Here is a 24,800-nt window from a genome sequence, read left to right as displayed (position 1 = left end):
CGTCCAAGCGGAACCAGTTTCCGTAATAGTACTTTCGTTTCATTTCGTATTCTCCGGCAAATATATGTATACGCGTGATTGGCAAAGCAAGGAAATGCGGCCTATGCAGGGCTGAACCAAAACTGGAGTAGAGAGAGAGAGAGAGACAAACATTTATTATACTGGTGAGCAGGAGGATGTTCGTAGGGCCTCCACCCAGTGAGAGGCATCCTTATTCCAAGGTGCTTTGGAGCTGGCTGGCCGTTTGGGCCCGTTCCACCAGTCGGCGCTGGTCCGAGAGCTCGGAGCTGGTCAGCTGCTCCACCCACTGCTCATAGGTAGGGTTGGGATTTGGGGTTAGAGTGGGGGTCCGTTGGAACTCCCATACCACGTGGTATAGGGTACCAGCAACAGGGCAGAAGTTACAGGTGGCAGGGTATTGGGTGGGGTACATAGCGTTTAGTAGGGTGTTATGGGGATACGAATTGGTTTGCAGGCGCCGGAAAGTGGTTTCTTCGTCGCGCGTTAATTGTGAATGAGGTGGCGGGAAGCGACGGCGGTCGTTTTTGTAGTGAGCTAAGATTTCGGTGTACGTGTGGAGTGGGGTCGGCTTTGAAGCAGTTCGGTCGGTCGTTGGTTTCTCCCTCTGAGGTAACGGAAGGGAAGAAAGTTGCGTCTATTCCGGATGCAGTAATCTGCAAAACTGCCCGTGATATCCTCCAATATGCATCGCCATTATGCACAAATGCTTTCCTTCTAGTTATGTTTTGAGTTCGGAGCATTTTAGCAGCCCGAGATATTGTCCAATCATTATTTTGGGCGTCACGCAAGTCAAATGCCGCATGCTCATTTTGGGGTATTGACCAAGAATTTGTTTTATTCGTCCAAACCACTTAGGTAAGACGAAAAAGGGGAGCAAAAAATATTATTTTGTCATTATGTTCAAGAATGAAAAAAACAGAAAGAGGGGGAAACAAAATAAAAGTCAACCCTACTTGAATATGTAGTTCTAGCATGGCAGATGAGCCGTTTCTGCAACGAATGAGTGGTTTGCGTGTCACACATTTCGATGGCAGTCACCCAGCTTTTTTATGCCCCGAAATACAAAAGAACTGGGAGTAGCACAACTACTACAAAGGCACTGGGCGACACAATGGCAGGCCTTGGCGTGGAGGGGCCTCCAGCAGCCTTCTTTGATGATTGCTGTTGTTCCTCGCTTTGCATCGCATACCTATGTGGGAGACTGACCAGAAATTGGAACATTTGAGGGGATATTGCACTAGAGTTGATAAAAGAGATAAAGGAGAGCAAAAACACAGGCAAGAAAAACCTACAGACAGAAAAAGAAAAGCAACACACACAAAACGGAAAGCGAAACGCAGAAAAACAAAGCAAAACACAAATAAACAGAAGGCATACAGAAGGTACTCACAACAATAACATAAATAAAACACTGGCGAATCACTGATCCGCACTTATGACAGCTTTCGCGTTGAGTGGAACTGCATAATGTTTCTTTTTTCTTTGTTCATTTTATTTTCGCTAGTCATTCGTAGATTGTTTTGGTCATTGAACCGGAATCTGCGGATTGTTTGTGCGGCGCATTAGCTCCTTTATTGCCACCGCTGGTATGTTTGGGTCGGCGAGATTTTCAATAAAATTCTGGATTCCCTCCAGCAATGCTTCCGAATTTGTGTAGACATAGCTCACTAGTCTTAATCTTAATAAATCTTAATCTTAATCTTAAATCTTAATAAACCCAGGTGCAAAAAGCCCCCGCTTCTGCCTAGATAACAAATGTAATAAACCAGGTGGATGAATATGGCAACTTAGACCAGTTATGGGTGCTGGTACGACTCACTAAAAAAAAAATTAGGCCTAAAGAACGTTTCGCCCAAGTGATACAGAAACTCTGAAATAGTGCAGTTTAAGTTGGGGCTAAAACTAGAGAAAGAACCTGCAGAAGTGTTGCGTAATGCAAGCAACGACGGCTGCAGAAGAAACTTACGATGCCGGCAGCTGTCCAAAAACACGTGAATGCAGGTTGAAAGCAGCAGCTTTCAAGGATATGAAACGAGCATTTGGGATAAATGAGCAAACGGGCGAGAGGGATCTTAGTTGGAACATAAATGTAAGGTAGGGGAGTAGGCAGATATTGTAGAATGTTCATTGCCAGTGGACCATCAAGGTAACGAAATGTCCATACGAAGACACTGCTACAGTAAAAAATGCAGATACCTTCTGGATGTAGGGTCGAAATAAGCAAATACTGGCAAGCAACAAATTTCGAATCCGTATGATTGGTGCGCGGTTAAGCCTATGGCTGAGGTATTTGTTTTACGATGGCTACAATTACGCTAACTACGATGACAATGTGTAAGATTAGTAAGAATATTTTAAATTAGAAAGCTTTCTTTCACTATATTGTCGAAAATCCGGCGTCCATGGCGCATTATACAGCGGCCGCAATACGGCAAACAAAACGGCTGGCTGCCCAACGGATAAAATAATATTGGCGCAGCTTGACTAGTGGCGCAAGGCTGGCGAAAACGAAGAGCTGGCGACCCCTCTGCCTTGGTCGTAGATTCAGCTGCTGCACCTCATACAGATTTCCGAAATTGCCGCTGAAGGCGCTCCATGACTGAAGGCCCTCATTGTTTTGTCCGCAGTCTTTCATATCTATACCTAAGTGGACCGCGTTAACACGCACCAGAACCCGAAGCAACCGGCGTCGCCAAATCGGTGTCGTGTCTGTAGCCGGAGCTGATCTCCCCACTTGAGGCGTGGATACGTGAACTGTTTTCTTGGTTTGCTTGCGAGCTCCTCCCTTGGCGCAAGCCCCCGCGCTAAGCCTGGACAACGCCTGGCGCTCCTCACAAGGCACATGCTCACGAGCGCTCGCTGTTTTTTCTTGGTATTCGTTTTTCGAACACATTTTGCAAATGCCATCAAAACGAGTTCGAGCTTAAAAGCTGAACTTAACTGTTAAGTGCGCCTCAGAGTGGCTTAACTGTGGCAGTGAGGCATTAGCACACAGGAAGGAAGGAAGGAAGGAAGGAAGGAAGGAAGGCACGGTCGTATGAGTGAGCGAGCGAACGAACAAATGAGCGAACGAACAAGGGATCGAACAATTGACCGAGGAAACGAACGAACTAGCGAACGTTCGTTCCTTCGTTCTATAAGCCCAGGAGGTCACCCCTAGCAACGCGGAGCGAGTGACGTCAGGGGTAGATGACACGTTGCGCGCACGTTTCTGTTCATGGACAGCGCAACCAAGAGCTAAACATATCTGCTGTTAAAACAGATGGAAGTGTACCATATTTATTAGAGGGATGAATGAATAAAACTGTAATAGATGTCAGAAAATTTTGCGATCACATATTCGAACTAGGGTTACTCTGGAATCCGAGACCAGCACGGAGCCCATGGGCCACCACAGACAATTTAGTCGTGCTGAATAAAGGAGATCCTGATACATGGGTTGTGGCTTCGATTTACAAGCGTGTGTTAGAGTCATGTGCTCAGTAAGACAGTAAAAATGCTAGGTGTGTAACTACACATGTCGCCATTCTGTGGGTGACGAAGCATGTTACCGACATTTCGTATGTGCAGGGCTTTTAGGAGCGATTGTCCAAGCCTCTCAGTCCGACCACTAGTGACGAGATTACAATAGCTGTTAGTACAAACACACCCCAAGACAATGGAATATGGAATTTGGAGAGCGACGACAGTATTTTTACAGGAATCCGCGTTTTGGCATCTCCAAGGTCTCGGTTTTGTCGCACCACCTCCTATTTGTCTGTTCCATTCTTTCAGGAATCCGCGTTGAATTCTTCCCTATTGAATTATTATCTGCGGGGATAGACTAGTGCATTTTAACTTAAGATATCTCGAAGGAACGCCAAGCTGCTGCCTCGAAGCGTTCTATTAAGCAAACTAGAACACGTTGCTCATTTGTCCCACCATTTTGTTGTTCCCACTTATCGCTCCCATTATGAAGCTAAATCAGCTGTTGGATGATTTAGCTTCAATTGGATTGTACAATTGGCTTGTACAATTTAGATTGGAGATTTTATTTAGTTTCGCTGATTACGATTCCATTCTTGAGGCTGAACTTCTGGATGGCACTAGCCTAAAAAAATGCTCAGCTGCTCAATATCAAAACTAACTCTCTGCCCCTTTGAACTTCATTTTACATAATCAATAAATGAACGACAATGCGGAATTCTATTCAGGTAGAAACTTTTTGGGAGTTTTTTCGAATCCCATCTTGTCTGAGGGTGGAGGGAGTTCTGGGAGCCCGGATAATATAGGTATCTGTCTGATTGAGACGGTGTATTTATTATCTGGGTTTGTCTTACATGGCTCTGAATTGGATGTGTCTCCAAATTGATATACATGAATGCGACATCATTTCAGTGATATCTCTTTTCCAACGATATTTTTTTTACAACACCCTGAAAGGACCAGAATATACTCGCCTAAAACTTGAATGTAATTCACCGCTTGTATATCCCGCAAGTGTGAAGTACCCCTCTCCGTGATTGATGTCGCCTTTCAAAATTAAACTTAGTTTTGAGCTGAAATAGATTGGCGCCAACAGGAGTTTGCCTGGTTAGTAATCAACCTGAATCCCTACAAAATTGGTTATTTGGACGTCGCCGCTTCACCGAGCAAAGCAAAATTTATCTCAATGCTTTATTCAAACTCCTTGGCTTTCAAGTAAAAACCACCGTAAGGTGTCTTCATTAGAGATGCCGACAGCAGTGTCTGGTCGTTATCCTTAATTTTGACTGAAATATCATATATACCACTTTGTGTGCTGGGGAAAACATATATGAAGTTTGTTTTCAGGAAAAACGTTTTGGCTACTTAAAAAAATTCCAAAGGCCCGAAATTCTAAATTTTTATGGCTGTAGAACACAAACTATTGCAGCTATTGTCGGAGGGTTTTTCCTGCGGACACATCCAATACTGTAAAATGAGTTCACCTACCTATTGTATATTTTCAAGGAAAAGCCTTTTTATTAGAAATTACAGACTTTACATTATTCCAAAAATTGCCTAAATTTTGGGCCCTCTTTCTGCGTATTTAGACAAACTAGATATTTCACTTTGTAAGTGACATTTTTCAAAACGTTTTTCGTTATCCATGTCAGTTTTTATTTTACGTATAAAAGTGGTTCATAAGGAAAAATACGGCGCATCGCAGGTGAGTTGTGAATTTTGTTCGACCTTGAAAACCGATATAAAAAAAACTCCACCTTAGAGATTTTTCAAACTCTCTTAAATTGAAGCCCAACTTGTTGTCTATACCAGGCTTGAAAAACATGTTGCACTATTTTCGTGGTTTTGTAACTATAGAACACCAAATATGACTTTGCAGCGGTATTCTAGGGACATTATAGAGTGGCCTCTATCGCACTTCTCAGTGCAACGTAAGGCCACAAATGGCCAACACAGCTAAAAAATATAAGTGAGCATGCTTTCTTGAAATCACCCGTGAATAAAGTACACATCGTTTTAACACGCAGTACTAATGCTTTCAAGTGTTACTGCTCAAGATAGCGCACTCACGTTTTTTGTATTCATCTTTTATGCAATGCTCACTTTTTTTGTTTGTGCCCCATGTACGCACACTGAGATTAACATAACTGTTACGAGGAACTCCAGAACACTGGGAAGAGACTACGGTGTTTTGGATATGCGCCAATGCAGTCCAGCTTTGTAAGGTCAACAGTTGGATTAGTTGGAGGTGGTTCTTAACCAACTAGTGATTTTGAATGGGCACACGAACAAACGCAAACGCAAGCGCTGTCATCTGTCCGAGTGTGCGCTAATTTACGATGTTAAAGTCCGGCTTGAATCGTCGGGGAGAAGTGCTTCAGTGGAAAGCGACATGTACTGGAGGGCGACGGCGGTTCCACCTGCATCATTTCAGGCAGATATGATCGTTCTGTTTCGCGGTAAAACGAACACCAGCCATTAAAACACAAAAAACCGTGAATATTGGTGCAGTCATAGATATCAGGAAGGACATCGAAAAACTTTTCTAGCTGCGAACAGTTGCTGTCTGATCATTGCCTGTGGCTATTCAGGCAGGTCAATGACTCCTTATTGGGTTCTAGGGCCCAAGGGAAGTACAGTGAAACTGGTGTATTTCTAACGGAATATTTAAATTTCCGAAAGAAAAAAAAGCATCTCGAAGGAACTCCCTCAGCGTGAGAGATATGCATACTATCCTGCTGAAGCAGCACCTCCCTAAATGAAGCCGCCATAACCGAGGTGCGGATTTAGTGTGCGAGAGAAGGTTCCGACGCTTCAAGGAACCGACTGCGGATTCTTTAGGCACGTCGCCATCCGAGGAATTGTCTGCTCTTGCGCATTTAGCTGCTGAAAAGCTGAACACGTATCTTCAGAGTTTAAAACTGTCAGCTCTAAGTTACCGCCAAATAGAAACAACGTTGTTGAAATTCGCACGCCAGACGAGAGCATGAGGGCATTATAAAAGTTTTCATGAGCAAAAAGTAGACCGAATCTGTCTGCAGGGCACTAGGCAGAAACCGAAGCCCATAAAATCACCACAGCAACGGTAAACGAACTTGAAGCATGAATTTTACACTTGAGACTCGTATAAAAATTTCTGTCACCAGCTAAGACCGTACAGCCACATCGGTATTAAGCAACCTTGCAATAGCGTATGGGGCCACAGAGAGCTGAAAGTTGTCGTACACGCAAGGTTGCAGTGAAGACACGGTTGTAATCCCGTTGCGAGGACGACAGTTGGATGCGCGTGTGAGTTCTCGATCAGGGAAAGGAAATTCATGCAGTGCAAACAGAAGTACCAGAGGCTGTCTTGTTATTCCACTGTTTTTTTAGGTTTTTTTTATCGCTTCTCACGTGTGTAGTGTCTCATCAAATGTAATCATTTCTTGATTCATTTTAGGCTCACATTTCTAAAAAGGCCAGGTTTGGAAGTATGTTGTTTCGCACGACCAGTATAATAAGCCACCGATCATAGATTTGAGTGCCAGAGCTTTTACATCAGGTTCAGGAACTGTGTACTTTATTCACGTTAATTTTAAGAAAGCATGGTCACCTCCATTTTACTTTCATGTTTTTTAGCTGTACCTCCTGTATTTCGTCTTAAGTTTCAGTCAGAAGTTTGGTACAGACCACTCTTGTATGACCTCGCAATACTGCTGCAAGGTCATATTTAGTGCTGCATGGCTACAAACCCCAAAAATAGTGCGATGTGTTTTTCAAGCTTGTGATGGAGACCAACTTTGGCTTCAATTTTGCGAAGTTTGAAAAGAAAATCAAAGATGGCCTTTTTTATATCGGTTGTCAAAGTAGACCAAAATCCGCCAGTTACGTGCAATGCCCCGCATTTTTCATAATGAACCCCTTTTTCTACATAAAGTAAATAGCTGGACGAATGAAAAGGCTGGAAAAATATTAGCTTGTCCAGATGCACAAAAACAGGGCCCCACACTTTGGGAGTTTGCAAAAAAACTCAAGTGCGTAATTTTTTAATAACGACAATTTTACATGAAAACATAAAAGCACTACGCGAGCTCATGTGGCAGTACGTGAAGCCTCCGCAGAAAAACCCCTGCGGCAATGGCTATAACAGTTTGTTTCGCAGTTGTAATAAATTCAAATTTCGCGCCACGTGCCCAAAGAACCTGCCACCCCAGCCGGATTTGAGAATTTTTTTTAGATAGGCCAAATGTTTTTCGAAACACTAACTTCAGATATGTCTTCCACAGTGCACAAAGGGCTATAAATAAAATTTTACTTGTTATTAAAGATGCCGGCCGTACACGCCTGTCTCATTTCTCGTAAACACCACGTACTTCTTCACTGGGCGCTAGAAGCCTTGGCAAAAGAATGAAATAAATTTACTCCGTGCTTCATGAATTCGTAACGGCCCCCGTAAGACTCCTATGCTAATAGGTGCTTTCTCCTATGTCTTCTCATGAACGTACGAAGTGTATATGTTTTTTTCTACATTTCATTGTTTTCCCATACAACAGTGCGCACTCTAACTAATTAGCCTATTCGGAAGCCCTGGGTAATCACCCTCAGAGAGACAGTTAAGATAGCGTCTTAGTTAAGATATATTTTTTTCACCCTATGGCAAGGTACAAGTGAATCTGCAATGAGTTTCATCACTGGCCACTATCTATGAGTGAATATGTGAGTATTGTGGTCGGCTGCTAGAAGGTTGGAATTGGCGAAATGGCTTTGAGCGTATCGGCAGCTGTCATCGTCACGGGATGATGATGATGATGTTTGGATATTTATGGTGCAAGGCCGACTCGGGGCAAAGAGCGCCAAAACAGTTGTTATATCTGAGAGATGAAGAGGTAAACACTAAAATCGGTTAGAAGAACAAAAGTAAGATAAGTGAAAGACAATGAGGATGGCTGTTGTACAAGGCCAGGTTGTGATTATGCGTGGTATGAAATTAGGTCTAAAAATTTAACTTCTGCTAAATAGTTAACATGCTTTACTTAAACCATGGTATTGTCAGACAGAAAAAACGCTGGTTGTGGTGGGATTTATCTTCTGTAGAGTTGGGCGAAGTGTTTGTGTCATGTTGGATAGAGTGCTTTGCATTGAGGTAGCACGTAGATCACGGATAGGCCGTCTCAACACCTGCTACACAGGTGTCTTGAAGATCCCGTGAGCAGGTGGGAGTGTGTTATCGTTGGGAGTGTGTTATCCGTTATAGAGCTAGGGTGACTGCATTGTGTCTGTTGCGTGCGTCGATGGAGTATGGTCCCAAGAGTGCCTTTATTATGTGTAGTTTGTTGTCTGCCGGTTCATTCGAGTGTGCTTGCCATGTTCTGCGAAGGTGTTGTCTGATGTGTGACTTTAGGTAGGTGTAGGGCATTGTTGTTATGTCAACTGTAGTTGTAAGGGAAGCAGCGGCAGCCATTCGGTCTGCGGTCTCATTACCTGCAATCCCAGAGTATACGCTGGCACCCAGCACACGGCCACTTCGACGTTTAACGCATATACAGACATAATAGTATTAATTAGAGGAGCATCCACCTGAGCGGGTTGGTTAGGCCTATATTCAGCCTATACGGCAGGCAACCCCAGCGTAGAGAATAACGATCTACCAAGAGACGTCGAATTAATTTTATGTGAAGCTGCGGGCGTGGGATGATGACGTAATACATCAAATCATAACGTTGCGCCTATAGCGCCGGGCAGTGACATAACCGACTTGGATTTGAGGCCTCCGTATACCGTGTTCGCAGCCCCGTGGCTTCCCGCAGCCAATGTGGGCGTCACGTCGGAGCATGCCCGTGTTCGCAACGTATGGAAACAGGCATTGGCTCACACAATGACGTGTTAGCCAAAGCGATGTTTGGTACTACCGTAAAGAAGTAGACATCCCCAGCAACACCAATGCCGGTTTTTTTTAGAATAGACAGCTGCCACCTCCAAGCAAGCTTTAAACCCGCTGCCCACTTTTTCCTCAACTGTAAATTAACTACTTGAGCCCCTTGTGCCTCTGAGGGAAGGGATGGGGCACCTCGGCGAATAACGATCAATCGGCCTTCTGTGCGCTTTCTTGTATACGAGCGCGAATGACAAGTGCTAATGCAGCTGTCGGGAAAAATGCAAGCGTTGAAGCAACATGCAGTAGAGATGCTGTGACAGTGACCCCTTGCTCTCTTCCAGGACCTGATTTATGCAGTCTACAATGACCAGTGGGGCAATAAAACAGACGACGGCGGACACACAAAAGGTGGTTATTCCTCTTTTTACACGTCCCACCACTATCATAATATCGAAGCAAATATTCAGCTGCCCAGCCACCCTTATAAAGAAATGCAGCCTTATCTTTGCAACAAGGGCACACACTGCGTTGGCCATTTGGCTGGCTAGCTGGCCGGCTCTCATGACATTACTGCTGCGCTGTAATGACGTTATTGTTCCAATGCTCACCGGAGAAGTCCAAGCTCATCATTCTGAGGCGCAAGCCACGTGGCAAGCCACTGGAACCCACCACAATACAAATAAAGCTCCAAGGTAGCGACATCCCCGTAGTCTCAACCATCCGCATACTGGGACTTTACATCCAGCAATACGGAGGAGGAACGCTAACCATCTAGCGCCTCGACCATACTACCTTGCAAATCACGCGAATGGTGAGTCGAGTCCCAAACCGGCACCAGGGTATGGAGGAGGATGATGTCATCAAGTTGGTGCAAGCACTGGTTGTCAGCCTCGTGGTGTACTCTACGCCTTACCTCCCGCTGAAACCGAGGGAAATGGACCAACGAGACATATACTGCGGAGGGCGTACAAACAAGCGCTAGGCCTCCCTCCTCACAACGCCACTAGTAAGCTGGAAGTGCTCGGGGTGCACAACAAGGTGCGGGAGATCATTGAAGCCAATCTTATCAGCCTACTAAAGCGGCTCAGGCAATCTTCGACCGGCCGCACGGTGCTGAGGCAGCTAGGCTACCAGAAAGCGGACGCCAGCCACCTTCGACCGGAAACTGTGCAACCGGAAATCTGTACGATCATCAGGGCTGATCTGCTCCCGCGAAACATGCACCCTAAGCATCACATACAGCGCAGAGAAGCACGAGTACAATTCGTACACGGTAAGTACTCTCATCACACCCATGTGCGATTTACGAACGCGGCCCACTACGCATCCTATCCAGCCGCAGCTGTAAGCGTCATCGACGGCTCAGGCGATGTCGTTCGCACTGCAGCCGTAAAAACCAAAACATCGTTGAAGCCGAAGAAACGGCCACTGCACTGCCGATGACGTCTCTAACTTCGAATAAACCGCTTCACGTAATTACAGACTGCCAACAGGCATATAGAAACTACGGCAACGGTCGCATCTCAATATGCGCCCTTCGATTAATAAAAAGAGCACAATGATACCCTGAACTTTACTGTACTAATATGGACGCCTGGTCACGCAGGGCTCGACGAAAACGAGTGAGCACATGCTACAGCCCGAGCATGCACGCTCCGTGCACCGCATCAGTCGCTCCGTGACCCAGGCCACCACCTTGCCAGATGTGCCTACCCACCACCGCACCAGAAGCTCACCCGAGAGGAGGCTGTAGCCTGGCGGCAACTACAGACCAACACATATCTTCCTGCACATCATACAACCCAATATATCCACCAACATGCCCACACTGCAGCAAACATGCAACACTGTACCACACCACGTGGGCTTACCAGAACAGACCAACAGCCCCCATCATTCGCACCCCCACCCTCCAGCAGTGTGAGGTCGCGCTGGGCCGTTCGGATCCTAAGGACCAGCGACAGTTGGTGGACCGGGCACGCCGGGCCGCAGCCGCCGCAGGGGCCCTGGACTGAGGGCGTATCCCGCTTCGAAGCGCGCACCTCTTGAATAAATGTTTCTATACCACCACCACCAACAAATTGCTGGTCACCCACCTGTACCAAATAGCTATCTAGCATGGGTCAACAACGGGACACACGAACCAAGGTTCAGAAAGATCGAAAATAGGGTGAGCAGTGTAGCGGAGGAGAAGGTAAATGGTTGGAAAACAGGATGAGGATGGGAAGAGAGGAGGGGCAATGTGATAGGCTGATGGCTCTGTTTTGAGAGGGGGATGGCAAAGTGGGTGGTAGCAGAAGGTAAAGGCAAAGGAGATGTGTGAAGCCAAAAGAGATATTCGGGGAGTGTTAATAAGTTAAAAAAATGAGGGGGAAGGAGCGGTGGAGCAAAAGGAAAAAAATGGGAAGGAGAGCGGAGGAGTAGGAGCGGGTGTCCTGGTGGCAATCGAAAGAGAGGGAGGCAAAATTGGAGGAAGAGGTTGAGAGAAGGAGAAGGGCAGGTGGTTGGAGCAGAAGGAGGAGGCAGACAGTGAAGGTGTAAAGTGTAAGAAGGGTGATTTTTGCGGCGTCTTATTGAGAAAAGGACACCAGGGAGGATCGGAGGGGAGAAAAAGAAAAGGTTTCGAGATTGCGTAAAGGAGGAGGTCAGGGGAACCATTAATTGGTGAATTGGAGAAAGGAGAAGAGAGAAGAGGGAATAGCTCGTGTGGTGGGGAGGAGGAGGGGGTAGTCACGTAAAACAGCGGCAGAAATCATATCGTCTTTTGTCATTATTTGCAGTAAAGCAAGCAAGTAAATTGCAGTTTTTACTAATAATTTCACTGCAAGCCTGTTAAAATAGTCTTGGTCGTTCTTTTTGACGCCACCACACTTTAAATGGAATGCTAGAAGGGAGAGTTTAGCGCTGACTGAGCTGAACATAACAGTTCGTGATTTTTTGGGCAGATTAAGCTCTTTATCCCCAAATTTCCCAACGAAAAAAAAGTGCGTAACGACGGCTCAAGACGCACCTGGCCAACATTATAGGCAGGACACATTCATCTATGTCAAAACCTTCCGCGCGTTAAAAGCAGGAAAAATTATTTAATTTTGACATTTAAAAGGTATATAAAAACAGTAAGCCAGTATTCGCAGTTCGAGGGACGGCCTGTATTACACCCCTCCGTTCGCTCCCTACTTCGGTGAACGGTGACAGGCGTCGTACATTCTGAGAGCGTTGTCCCAGTGGTTCAAATTTTACCCCTACATTTCAGACTATTCCCCACGTATTACGTGGATTGTAACCGTAGCTCAAAGCTTCCATTTTGAGCATTTCTTATCTTGTTTTCCCATTACAGGTGTATTCATGTTCGATGCACAGACAGCAGTGTGGTTAATCCACAGTGTGCCCAACTTTCCCGGGAACCTTGATGATGAACGCTACGAGTACCCGACGAGTGGAGAACGGAACGGGCAGGTAGCCCTTTGTGTGACATTCAAGTCAGGTCAGGAGAAAACTATTGGTGAGTTGAAACCGCCATTACAGGATATCAGTCGCAGCTCACGCTCAGCATGCGCGACCGCATGTGTTTCAATATTTAGAATATTTGTTATGTTATTTGTAGTGAGCATATAAAAACGTAGCCTATAATGAGGATTGCTATCTCAGTGTCACTCAGATTCGTATGTGCTCAAGAATCTGTTTGCATTTAATGAAATTGTTTGTATGCTGGAGAAAAACACCTTGCTCCTAGCGTAATTGCAACTGGAATGCAGCAGTAACGCTCCCTAAAGCTATAGCTTCAGTTCAATCAAGCTATCTCGGAAAAAGTTAAACATATTGTGGTGAGACAATAAAATGGGTTGAGAGCACATTGAAGCGCTGATTTTTTTTTTAAATAGCCCATTTGTGACAAATATGAAGCACTGTGCTGTGAATGCGTTCAAGTGATGTTGCGTGTCCTGTTCGGTGATTTGGCCCGATAAAGGTGTGCGTTACTGTCACGCCTTGAATGTGACGTTGAACTGTTCTGTTTATGTTTTGTCGACGTCCTCATTACCTTGTTTCAACTTTTTTATCCCACCAACCTATTAGGAATGTTTTTCTGCTTCCAGAGGGCTCAATTACCTACTAAGAAATAACACTTCAAGCAACGAGTTTTATGCATTAGGAATCTTTCCACATTTCGCTTTGTGTTGTGGCGAAGTGTCTAAGACTTGCTATTTCGGATTCAACGTGGCCACGAAATACGAGATTAATAACCCCAAAGCCCTTAACGACTACGTAATAATTCTCAAAACCAGTAAAGGTAATATTTACCGTCTTTAAGCTAGGATTCTTTCCTGCAGTGCTGATCGAGATGGTCCGTGTCGCTTTAGAACCCATGGCTGTAGCGTCTATTTGGATGGGAGTACCTGATGTAATGTTTATGCTTTAAAGAATTTCAGGATGCTGATCGCATATCATACATAATTACTTTTCAGTTTTTAGTATCTTCATTATCATGTGTCATTACCATCCTCAGTTTTTGTTTGCGGGGCTTACTCCACACAAAATCACTTTTATTCGTTTCGCATATACTCAACAATTTTAAGCAGCACAACCTTCATTTAGGTTTCACCTACCATCATAAAAATGACTCTCTCTGACCTTTGCTGCCCTTGAGCCGCAAAGCGCAAACCCACACGCAGCAGTTCCCATGAACAGACATGGAAAACGACGTCACAAATTTTGACTTTCCAGACAACTGCAACCATCGTTTCCTACTTCACTAAACCACCCGCCTGTGGTTGAGGTTGCGGTTGGCACTTTCACCCCAGCATGTGTCAGCATCACGGACCTGACATGAACCGCACCTCACAGCTGACCTCACGTCTCACTCGACTTCACGTTAACTTAAATCTTTCATTGAATATTGTTTGGTGAGCCAAAGAAACAACATTTTGTCCAAATTTTTCGCCGCCGATTATTCCCCAGAGCGACATACCAGAGAAGAAAAAAAACTGGTATCTGCGCTGATGCTGCCTTCGCTCCACTGCCGGCGCAGCCATGTAGCCGTCAATTCTAAGCAACCCTCGGCACCTAACCTGCCGATGGATCCATCACACGCCGTGTGAACGGTTGCCGCGATTCCTTTCGCCACTGGCACGCGTTGTCAAATGGAGTATGCTGTTAGTGCCTGATGGCGAAAACGAATGGAACGGGAATGACGACGGCGAAATTCAGGTATCTGGTGTACAGTAAGAGAAGCCACAGGCAGCTGATTCTGCCCTTAATTGAAGAAACTAGAACACTGAGACGATTAGGATGCAAATCACTGTTGGCCCAGTGTACGAGTGGCGTTCGAGAAACACCGTCTTGAGGATACTTCCAAAGCCTGAGCAAGGCGGACCTCAAGCTTCCAAAGGAAGGGTGCACAATTTCCCCTCATTCTTAAAAGTCACCAATGACTCTTAAGTTATTTTTAATCGATAATTTCTTCAAATGGTAGTTCTTTTTCAGGTCTGCACAACCGTAGATAGAATACGTCTAAAACGTAAGTTTAGGGACGCAGTAGAAAGGTCAATGCAAATTTCTCTGTCAAAGTAAACCTGAGGAACACAGAACATTAAAGGTTAAGGCTTTATTTGTCCCACAAGTTTATTACAAGTAATTCTGTTGGCATCGCACTTATATTATGTAATTCCAGCAAAAAACTGTGGCTTATTCCTCTGCAATAGGAATCGGTAAAACACGAAAGTGAAATGTGCAGCGGAATCTCCAGCTGAGCATGATTTGCGGGTCGGCGGCTGTCTTGTAGGTGGGCTTGGCAAGCGACGTCGTGCTGGCTGGTCCCTTCGGCAAAGATGTACTGGCGTCATTTCCGTGATGGGTATGACGTCAGGGAAATCTTGGTGTATGCCGGCATAACACTTTCCTGTTGAAATATAAAACCCGAAAACGAGCAATCCGAAGTATAACGTACTCTTTAGTACTAAAGCTTGTTTCCCCGCAAGACGACCCTGTGTGCAGGGGTGCACCATTTACAGGCCGCTTGCTTCGTTGTTCTGGCGTCATTTCCGTGACGGATATGACGGCAGTGAAATTTTGGTGTATCCCGGAATAAAACACTGTCGTGTTAAAATAGCGAATGAGTGGGTACACATTTAGTATCGCTAATTTCACGCCTCTGTTCCACCCCTGTTCCACTCAGAGGAAAAATTCACGCGGCCTTCCCATGTTCCGTGGCGTCTCACCTAAACTGTGCCCCCGACCATTGCCTTAGATACAAAATTCTCCTGGTGCACTACAGCGCCCAGGAAGGACTTCGCTCTGGATGACTATAGGAGAAATATTAAGGGCGAATCTCCTTAGGGGCTGGTGCTGTCGGCACTCCTGTCGTCATAGTAAGCGTCGTCTTATGTAGTCACGGTACGAAAACAGAGGAAACTCGTTCCCGCTTCCCGCTAGAACGTAACACGCACTGAAAAAAAAACCCCGGACACTCATTTACGCTTTGCGCTGGAGCGCTTGGTAACGCGTGCTAAAAAACACCGGGACACTTGTTTACGCCTCGCGCTAGGGAGCTTCGTGCTTAAAAGACAGGACACTTTTACAGGAAAGATGTGCACCTCCACCCCAAACACTATTTTTGCCGTTGGCAAAAACGCCAACGAAGATGAACACTTCACCCCTCCCCAGGTTACACGTTATTGGAGATGGTCCCAGATTTTTTTATTCAGGCTCTTTACTTCGGTTGTAGCGGTGACGTTGATGATCAACCGTGGAAGTGACGTATGTAAATACGTAAGCGCGCATTGCTACCTGTAAGCGTAAATATTCACTTCGAGCTCAGCGCACATCATGCTTGATGATATTTTATGAAAGAGCGGTGTGCGCGCGAAAAGTATGTGCACTGATTTCGACCTCCGTTTTTCCTCCTTTTTATTGCCAATCTCACTCAATCTTAAAGTCGTTGGCTGAAATTGTGGTGAAAAACCTCGACCTGACTAATTGAATATGTTGCAGATTTTGAATCCGCCTAAAATACGAGGTTAAAGTGGACCGCATGAAGTTATAACATCATTATGCTGCCCGCCAGTGTCAATGAGTCAGGAACTCTCCCCGTGGGACACAAAGTTTCAACTGCAGGACATTAAGTCACCTGTTGTACGGCCTTGGTTGGGAAAGCCTATTTCTGCTTATTGTTTGACGAGTTTTGCATTCCTCGTGCTCAGAGCTGCTTCCTAAGCAGTAATCACCCATCTATTCTAAAGCATCAGTATTGAAAATCGTACAAGCAACAGCTTGATGTGGGGCAGTTGATACGACATGATCAAAGGTTTTAAGGCGCAAGGAAAAACCCGGACACTAGAAGAAAACACACAGGACAAACGAAGGCTGTTTAAACGAAAGAGCCCGTGAGCACAAATGGGATGTGAAAAACAAAGCTGGAGGGCACATGGCCGACCATTGTAAACCATGCAAGTGCGTGCAGAGGTTGGAGCAAACAAAATTTCGGCGTAGGGGTAGTGATAAGCTTGAAAGAGAAATTATCGAAGCGTTGTTAATTGAAAGAGCGGGCGAGGAGTGCATAAGCAAACCATCTGGTGCCCTTTCAGCGAGAGCGATTGAATTCCTGAAAGGCGGTCCAGAGCACAATAGGTGACGTCATTGGGAATAACATATAAATGCTGTTGTTTTCTTTAATACAGTTTATTCAGAAGTGGCGCTTCGTTTGTCTTGTTCCTTTTCTTCTAGTGTACGCGCTTTTTCTTGCGACCTTAAATCTTTCATCATGAAAATCGGGTTTGTCTCCCAGTGTTGCAAATGGCTGTCGTCAGTCTATACATTAGAAAGGCAAACTTCGGTTCTCGTCCTTTATTTCAACGTTCTTTGCCTTTTCTCTGACAGCGGAGCACCTACTGCTTCAGCATCCGAACATCTACGCCAAACCGCGTACCTTTAAAAAAGAGGAATATCCTCATCTCGATCGTCTCTTCAATGGGAAATTCACAACTGCACGTCCCTGGGTGCTGCACGATAAACTTTACGATATAGAGGGGACGGAATTCCGCAGCTTCGCAAAGCACGGAAATTTTGACAAAGGTAGGTGAAACGAACTACATTCCGCGTATCGTTCGGTTTTCGGACGTGTAAGTACTTCCACAGAAAGGTTGCCAACTAAAAGAGGGCTTCCACGCAACCACTCTTATCAAGCATCTTAGCATCTGCTTCTGCCCAGTTGAAGGAAAATAGCGTTAACAAATTCGTTAGTTCTTAAGCGCTAATTGCCCAACCGGTATTACAGAATATGGGCAAACTTATCATTGCACTATGGGTATACACATTTAAAGTTTTATGCTTATTTCTAATAGATACACAATACATTTTCACCTTTGTACTATAGTCATTGACGAAGTCTAGTGTCGGGTCCATCATAACGGGTAAACACAATTCAACTGGGGTGGGTGGAGGCGAACATGTCTAGCGTCAATAACAAAATTCCAGGAATGAGATCATTTTTGATAATCGTTTCCCAGTCACAGTTCCTAATTCTGCAATTGACGATGGCAAACTCACGAGCAAAACTCGCAAATTCACACTAAGGAATCAAATGGCGTACAGAAGAATACATTTTCTGACTCGAAGTGTACGCCAAAATTCAGCGTTACGTCACATAATTGTGAGCTGCAAGGTACCTCTACGCTTCTTATAAACATTAAGAAGGCAATAAAATGTTTTTAGTGATTGTATAAAATTGGTTTTATTTTTGAGATCATTACGAATGTATTTCGAATTAGCGAAGCGTAGAATTAAATGAATATTTCACAATAGTGTACAAGATTTCGGCGCACGTTAAAGATCCCCAGGTGGTCAAAATCAATCCGGAGCCCTCCACTACAGCGCGCCTCATCGCCTGCGTTGTGTCGGCGCGTTAAACCCTATACTTTATCTCTCTGTTATTTCACCACAGGTATCGCAGCCCACGGGCAAGTTAACATGATTATTTCTTGCAACTCTGGTGGTCCTTTTCGGGATTATAAGGTATGAAGGGATAAAGGCCTATTCTGCTTGAGTGTTTTACGAATTCTTTGAGCGCCTTTTAACGTATATATTGTAATAATACCGGCTGCTTGAGGAAGTGGTTTGCTAGGGTCCGTGTATTTGGAATACGCAAGAATCCTTAGAATTCTTGTTCTGATCTCTTGTGCAAGAAAATACCTCAGTGTATCACGCAGATATAGTTGAAGGTAAAAAGCATCTTAAAACCGCGGAAGCTTAGGTGCGAAACCCACAGACGTGCGAGACAGGCACAAGCGCCAGTAGTCATGGACATTTGTTGAGGACAGCAAAAAAGCCTTTGGTGTTAATTTTTTCGTAAGGTGAAAGTACCGACGGTGGTAGCGGGTCATGTGAGATGAGTGTACGTTACCACGAATCTATAAAACTATACTGTGATAGAACTGTCAGCATACTTTTTCAAGGACGCGATGAAATGGGGCGATTATCGCGACATCAGTTCGTGCGTGAGAATATAAACTACGGCAGAGTATGTAAACGCACGTTAACTCATGAATACCGTTTGAACTTCAGTAACGCAGCTCAACCGCATTACGTTTTTTAGCACACCGTTTGTGGTTTCTATCTTCCGGATTAGAATTAGCGACGTCTGACTGTATTTAGTATCAAATGATTGTTGCACAAAATTAGTTGCTGAAACTTAACATCGCCTGAATATTTTACATTTTTTTTTACTGTAAATGGCAAATGAAAACATTTCTATTTATATTGGTAAAAAGCTCTTACACCCTTAAAAACAAATCATGCTGTCCATGGCCGCGTGTGAGGTGCAGTTGGTATCAAAAACGCTAACAATATCTCACCCATATGAAAAATATTCCATAATTAAAGAGTAAGGTGTGTTGTGTGCATAACGTTTGAACCAACGTTATTTTCCGCAGCCCAATTTAGGAGGCTTATAAATGCGTCGTGAGCTCATACGTGACTGAAATACTGGAGGAAGGCAAGGTTTCGGTGATATGGGGCGGCCATACGCCAAGCCCGTTTGAAGAGCAAAAGAACTCTCCCTTTGTGACCAGCCTGAGCATTATTTATGCATAACAGCTAATAAATAATATCCACCCACCCTCATGGCGGCTTTAAAACTTGTTCCGATACCTCAAGCTTTCGGTAACTGATCGCGTATACGCAATGTCAATTATGGTAAATGGTAGCGCAAATGTGGTAACAGTATGCTAAAGCTCTACCCTTTTTTCGCGCGTTTCACATACGCCATAATAAAACGCGAGTTATCATTCATTGCATTTTCAAAGTTGCGTGAAACGTGGTAGTGTAACATTTTAATTAGAGCCGTACCGGTTTTTAGTGCAAGGAATGAAAAATGCAGTGTACGGAACCCCGGTTCGTATTGCAGTTGTAAATTTTAGGAGACATTTTCAAATCACAGGTGTCCAATTTTGCCCATAACCCAATGAAATTTCGTGGCATTGAAGTTGTCTTGCAAAAAACTGATTGTGGCGCTAATCCTACTGCGCATCAAATACCTTTCAACCTTTCCTGCTTACTACCTCTACCGGTAATGACAGTTCTTCCATCGTACGAATTTCTTCATTTTCAAAGAATTTAACGGGAGTACTTCAATTTCTCGGCCAGAGCACTCGTTAACCAACCGTTTACACGATGCATACAGTATCCCGCGGTTCTTTCGTTGTTTTTACGAATCCGTAGATGTGTACTCCGGCCTCGTCGCCCCTGGATTGGAGTCCAGCCTGCGAGTGTTCACGTGGCTCAAGAATCAGAAGGAAAAAGTGGACAACCAGTTCCAGGGCAAATACAAAGTGGTCAACATTGAAAGTCTAACGTTCGACCTTGACGGGGGTGTCACGAAGAAGGGGAGCCGTACGGTAGACCACAGCAAGTGGGCAATCTCTTTTGAGTCGAAACATTCCTACGTCTGCGTCGGAACACTTAACCGCGAGGTAAGCTGGCATGCATTCTTACGTATAAAAAACAGTTACCGTGCGGACACCAGAGATGTTTAAGCTTTGTTTTGCCCGTGGGGATCTTCAACAGAAAATTCTGCGCTCGACGAAGTGGAGAGCAGTAAAACGACAGGCGAAGAAGCTTGAGGGCAAGTGGCGAAGTGGAAAGGAGCCCACGAGCAGGTGTTGGGAGTCCGCGCCTGAAGAAGAAAACGCTTGGTTCGAATCGAACCTGGGTCTTTCAGGTTATGAAACGGACGTCTATTCTATTGCGCTATGTTAGGTTCGGGTCAATAATAAGTAATACAACAAACTGTGTAACGAAACTAAGTGCACATAATGCCCGAAACTCAATCACAATGCACACAATGAACAGAGACAAACTATAGAGCAATGGGGATCTGCCACAAAACGACATAGATATTTATAGTTCAAACAAACGGGAGAGTCCAAGTCGGGAAATTAAAAACAAGGACACTTCGCTAGTTCGCTGCGGGAACGAGGTTTTGCAGTCTCGCGTCCAAGAGGCGCAGGCGTGGTGTCGCAGTGCTGAAGGGTCCGGGTTACGTGTCGTGGCCGCTGTGGTAGAGCGCGCTCCGAGCTTCCGTCGCAGAGTAGCGGACGCAGCTGTCTTGCGTCGTTGCTATCTTCCACCGAAGCCCGGCGACTTCTGGATGACCTTCAGGGGCGCAGCACGAGTCTGAACACCATGGGCGCATTGTGGTGCATCTCATTCGGGGCGCACAGCATTTTCGTTTGGTTCGTAGCGCAAGGGGACTTTCGCTTCCGACTATGGCAGCTTAGATTTTGGACAATAGGAGGGTGGACTTTGGACTTTCATTTAACTTCATTTACGTGGAGCTTCTCGTTTTAACCATATTTCAGTTAAGGTAGGGGCAGTGCTAAAAAAATTGACCGCGTGTCTGCTCCTTTTGTTGCAAATGTCGTCAAAAGACGATAGTGTTTGGGGACATTTGAGAAGGAAATGCCCCTCTTTGCCTTTCCGTTCACCTCTCATGCTGTTCCTGTTCCGTCGCGCTCATCCCAAGGCAAGCACACTAAATGTTTGCTCAAGGCAATTGGAATGTCCCGCGTTCCACTGCTACAGGCCGTGTTCCTCGATGCCAGCGCTGCAGCACGGCGGAGACGCGCGTGAATCGAGGCGGCCGACTTCAAGGTTTAAAGAACCGCGGTGCCGTGCTCCACGTGCGTTCCAAGCAGAACGTGAAACCTAGCTAGTGGAACCTTTCGTTACTGTTGCCGCGTGATTTCTGATATGCCGCCAGGACGTGGCGCGGGCAACAGCAGGCGGCGGTTTTCTGCATAGATGTAGAATATCATTTGCAATCGAAAAACCAAGCATCTATGAATTTTTTATAAAGAAACACTGTAAATTTCCCTTGTGTATTATTTTCTGTTTTATATTTGCGTAATGTGTTGTTCTTGTTCAAAAAAGCTGACAGATATGAACATATAAACCAGGCTTAGACGTTTACATTTGGCTGTGACTATATAAGACTATTCTGCAGTATGCATTTTACTTAAGCCGGGTGGCTGAATCGAGTCACAGACAGAGAGAAAAACAGACATACAGACAGACCAAAATTTCTCGGTTCAAGTAGCCCATGGAAGACTATCGTCTGTAAAAAAGCCAAGCTACAGGAAGTTAGACCGCAAGCTCCACTGTTTTCTCGGTTATCGCATCTCAATTACGAAGGTGGCCGATTTTTCGATGGGGATAAACAAGGAGGTGTTTCAGCGGATCATTTCGAAAATATTTAACCAGAGTATTTCCGGTTATTTATTTGCCTTTTATGCAAAAATAACCTACAAGAAAGAGTACTGTAACCTTCGCAAAAGTTTCCCGCTGGACTGCATCCTACGCAGTGCTTCGCTAACTGGTGTTTTCATGAGAGACCGGGCAGGTGTTTCCGATCGACATCTTTATTTTGAGCCATATTTTATATATAGCTCCTTGTGCACAGGGGAAAACATTTGTGGATTATTTTGTGGGGGAAAAGTTTTCCCTTTCTAAAAAAAATTCCCAGAGCCGGCTCGGGTCACTGGCACGTTCAGCGGCTCGCCGAAAATTGGAAACGTCGACCGCTGTGAAACAAAACCTACTGCAGCTATCGCCCTAGTTCTTTTTATGTAAAGACATTTTCGTAGTCCTAAATGATTTAGCATATTGGTGTTTGGTTGGCAGAGCGAATTCCTTTTATTACAAGTTTCCAAATTGGAAAGAAAAAGGAGAATTGCCGAAATGGGGGGCTTTTTTTCTCGGAATTGAAACAAGGTAGACAGTGAAACCTTTCTGGTTTTATTTTTTTATACTTCTTCAACCTTGGTGCTAATTTTAGTTTATGTGGTCAAGACGACTCAATATGAAAAAGATGGCCTGTACTGCACCAAGGTAACGCTTTTCAGTACATTTTGAAAGGCAATCGAACAAAGGCCATCTTCAATTTTTTAAAAACTTTTATAGATCAAAGTCAAGGTTGCTCCCTATCACCGACATCAAGAATATGCTGCACGTTTCTGTTGCTTTGCAGCTACAAAGCGCGAAGTATGTCCTCATTAGCAATATTGCGGTGACATACCCAAGTGGTTTGTAAGAAGCTTATGACGGCAATTTAGGGCGAGAAGTGGCCGTTACAAAGAGAAAATCGTCAAATAAACATTGTGGTGAGCGTGAATTGTAGAAATTAAGTGTGAACAACGTAGCCAGCATTTTAACAAGTTCTAGAAAAGGCCCCCAAGAGATCGTTCAAGTTAGCGCACTCGCTCTTCTGGATGCACCTCTTCATGCGCCTCAATGTTGTTGTGTGCGCTCTCTGCAGGCGCGCTCGCCTATACAGATTGGTAAGATGATATCCGGACCTCTCGGGAGCGACCAGGGAGCATAGGCTACGCGCTAGCTGAATCTAACTTGCAGCGTGCAGGGAAACGTTCCGGCAGAAATAAAAAAGTACGGAGGGATGGCGGCTGGACTTTCTGCTTAGTTTCAAAAGATATGATGTCATGCTTCCGAGCAAAACTAAATGTATCAAAGAAAACATATAACCAAGACCTTAGCCACCGTGAGCGATAACAGGATCAGGCGTCTTGAAAAAACCACCCTATAGCTAGAAACAGCTTGTGCCTGATCACCGCCTGCGGCGTTTCGTGATCATTGACGAGCCAGGGGAGGCTAAGAGCCCATGATTAGTGAGGAGCGCATGCTCTGCTTTTAATTTAGGAAAGCAAAAGAAAATAAAGTGTCTCAATAAAAACCTCCCTAGCCGAAAGATATGGGCACTGGAACAAAAGGTCCCGTTCAGCTGAATAACTAGCATGTACATCATGTCCCTTTTTGAAGGTCGCTATACGGCTGCCGCACTGGGATTGTTAGCATCTAAAATGCTGTGGTTTCCGCTAACCCGCTGTTGACCATTTATATCAGCCTCAATTCCCTCCTGCTTCATGCTCAAGTGAACGACATACGGCCTCTTCTGTGCTAAGCGGTCTGCAGGGGCATATAGGACCACAGAGATCCTCTGGAACGAATTCATGTGTACTTAAATTTCCAGGGAACAGACAATTGCACAAGGGTGTTGTTACTGAAGTTTGAAGACGGTGCGAGTACCATATCAGAGAACAGAAATGCATATACTTCAAACATAAGAATAATCTGCAGTCTTGGTTCATTAGCGACGTTTTTGTATCACTCCATGACTCCGCTGTTTTCTATCGAGATTATTACGGCAATCATTTAAAGGCGAGAACTTAGAAAGGCCAGGTCTCGAGTGGCGCCGGTTGGGATCGAACCAGACAATAATTAGACACACGACCAAACATAGGCTTGGAAGCCGGAGCTTCAACATGGCATTTAGGAGCAATGTACCCTGTACCCTGTACGCGTCCAATTTCAACAAATCATGCTCACCGCAATGTTTATTTATTATTTTAAATGCAGAGCATTTTAGTAACTCACGATGTCACCCGCGTTGGCGTCCGTAGTCCGCATCACTACGTAGTCCGCACCCTACACTATATAAAGAAATAATACCTTCCGGCGCCAGGTTTCGATCCCACGACTCTGCGGGCGGAACGCAAGGTACACGGCACTTTACCGACTGCTCCACGGAGCCGACACAGAATGGAAGGTTACGCACGCGCCTTATATCCTTGACTCATTCAACCGTCGGCCACAGGTGCGCCCTCTCCCCCGCGTCCTCTTCGCCTTCTCTCCGCTCGCAACACCCTCTCTCGCCGCGTTCGGTTCGCGTTCATGTGGTGGCGCGATTTCGGCGCTATAACACTCTCTCGCGAAGGGCATTGGATTGGATTCGATTGGATTGGATTGGCTTGGCTTGGCTTGGCTTGGATTGGATTTGGATTGGGTTGGATTAAAGTGGATTGTGTTGGATTGTGTTGCGTCATAGCCGCGCCACGTTGCGTCGTAGCCTCTCCACGTTGCGTAATAGCCGCGGCAGGGGGTTCACGGCACGTTTCAC

At 45.2% G+C, this 24,800-nt stretch overlaps 1 protein-coding gene across 2 annotated transcripts in view; it reads left to right on the top strand.

Annotated features, from left to right (window-relative positions):
- The window catches only part of LOC144138321 (plancitoxin-1-like), a 43,486-nt gene that overhangs the window by 5,994 nt on the left and 12,692 nt on the right, over positions 1-24,800 (top strand). Inside the window, exons 3-7 of one of the 2 annotated variants that reach the window (XM_077670541.1) lie at positions 9,682-9,748; positions 12,678-12,842; positions 17,213-17,407; positions 18,276-18,346; positions 20,051-20,197. In XM_077670541.1, coding sequence (XP_077526667.1) covers positions 9,682-9,748; positions 12,678-12,842; positions 17,213-17,407; positions 18,276-18,346; positions 20,051-20,182 — 630 coding nt within the window. In that variant the 3' untranslated portion in view covers positions 20,183-20,197. Of the gene's footprint in view, positions 1-9,681; positions 9,749-12,677; positions 12,843-17,212; positions 17,408-18,275; positions 18,347-20,050; positions 20,302-24,800 lie in introns of those variants that run through there. The other variant, XM_077670540.1, reaches the window with a different exon arrangement.

The sequence above is a fragment of the Haemaphysalis longicornis genome, unplaced genomic scaffold, assembly GCF_048455015.1.
Source record: "Haemaphysalis longicornis isolate Haplotype H1 unplaced genomic scaffold, Haemaphysalis longicornis Haplotype H1 scaffold_5, whole genome shotgun sequence".
Taxonomy (NCBI): Eukaryota; Metazoa; Arthropoda; class Arachnida; order Ixodida; family Ixodidae; genus Haemaphysalis; species Haemaphysalis longicornis.
The sequence above is the reverse complement of the archived record's forward strand: the minus strand, read 5'-3'. Positions and strand labels throughout refer to the sequence as shown.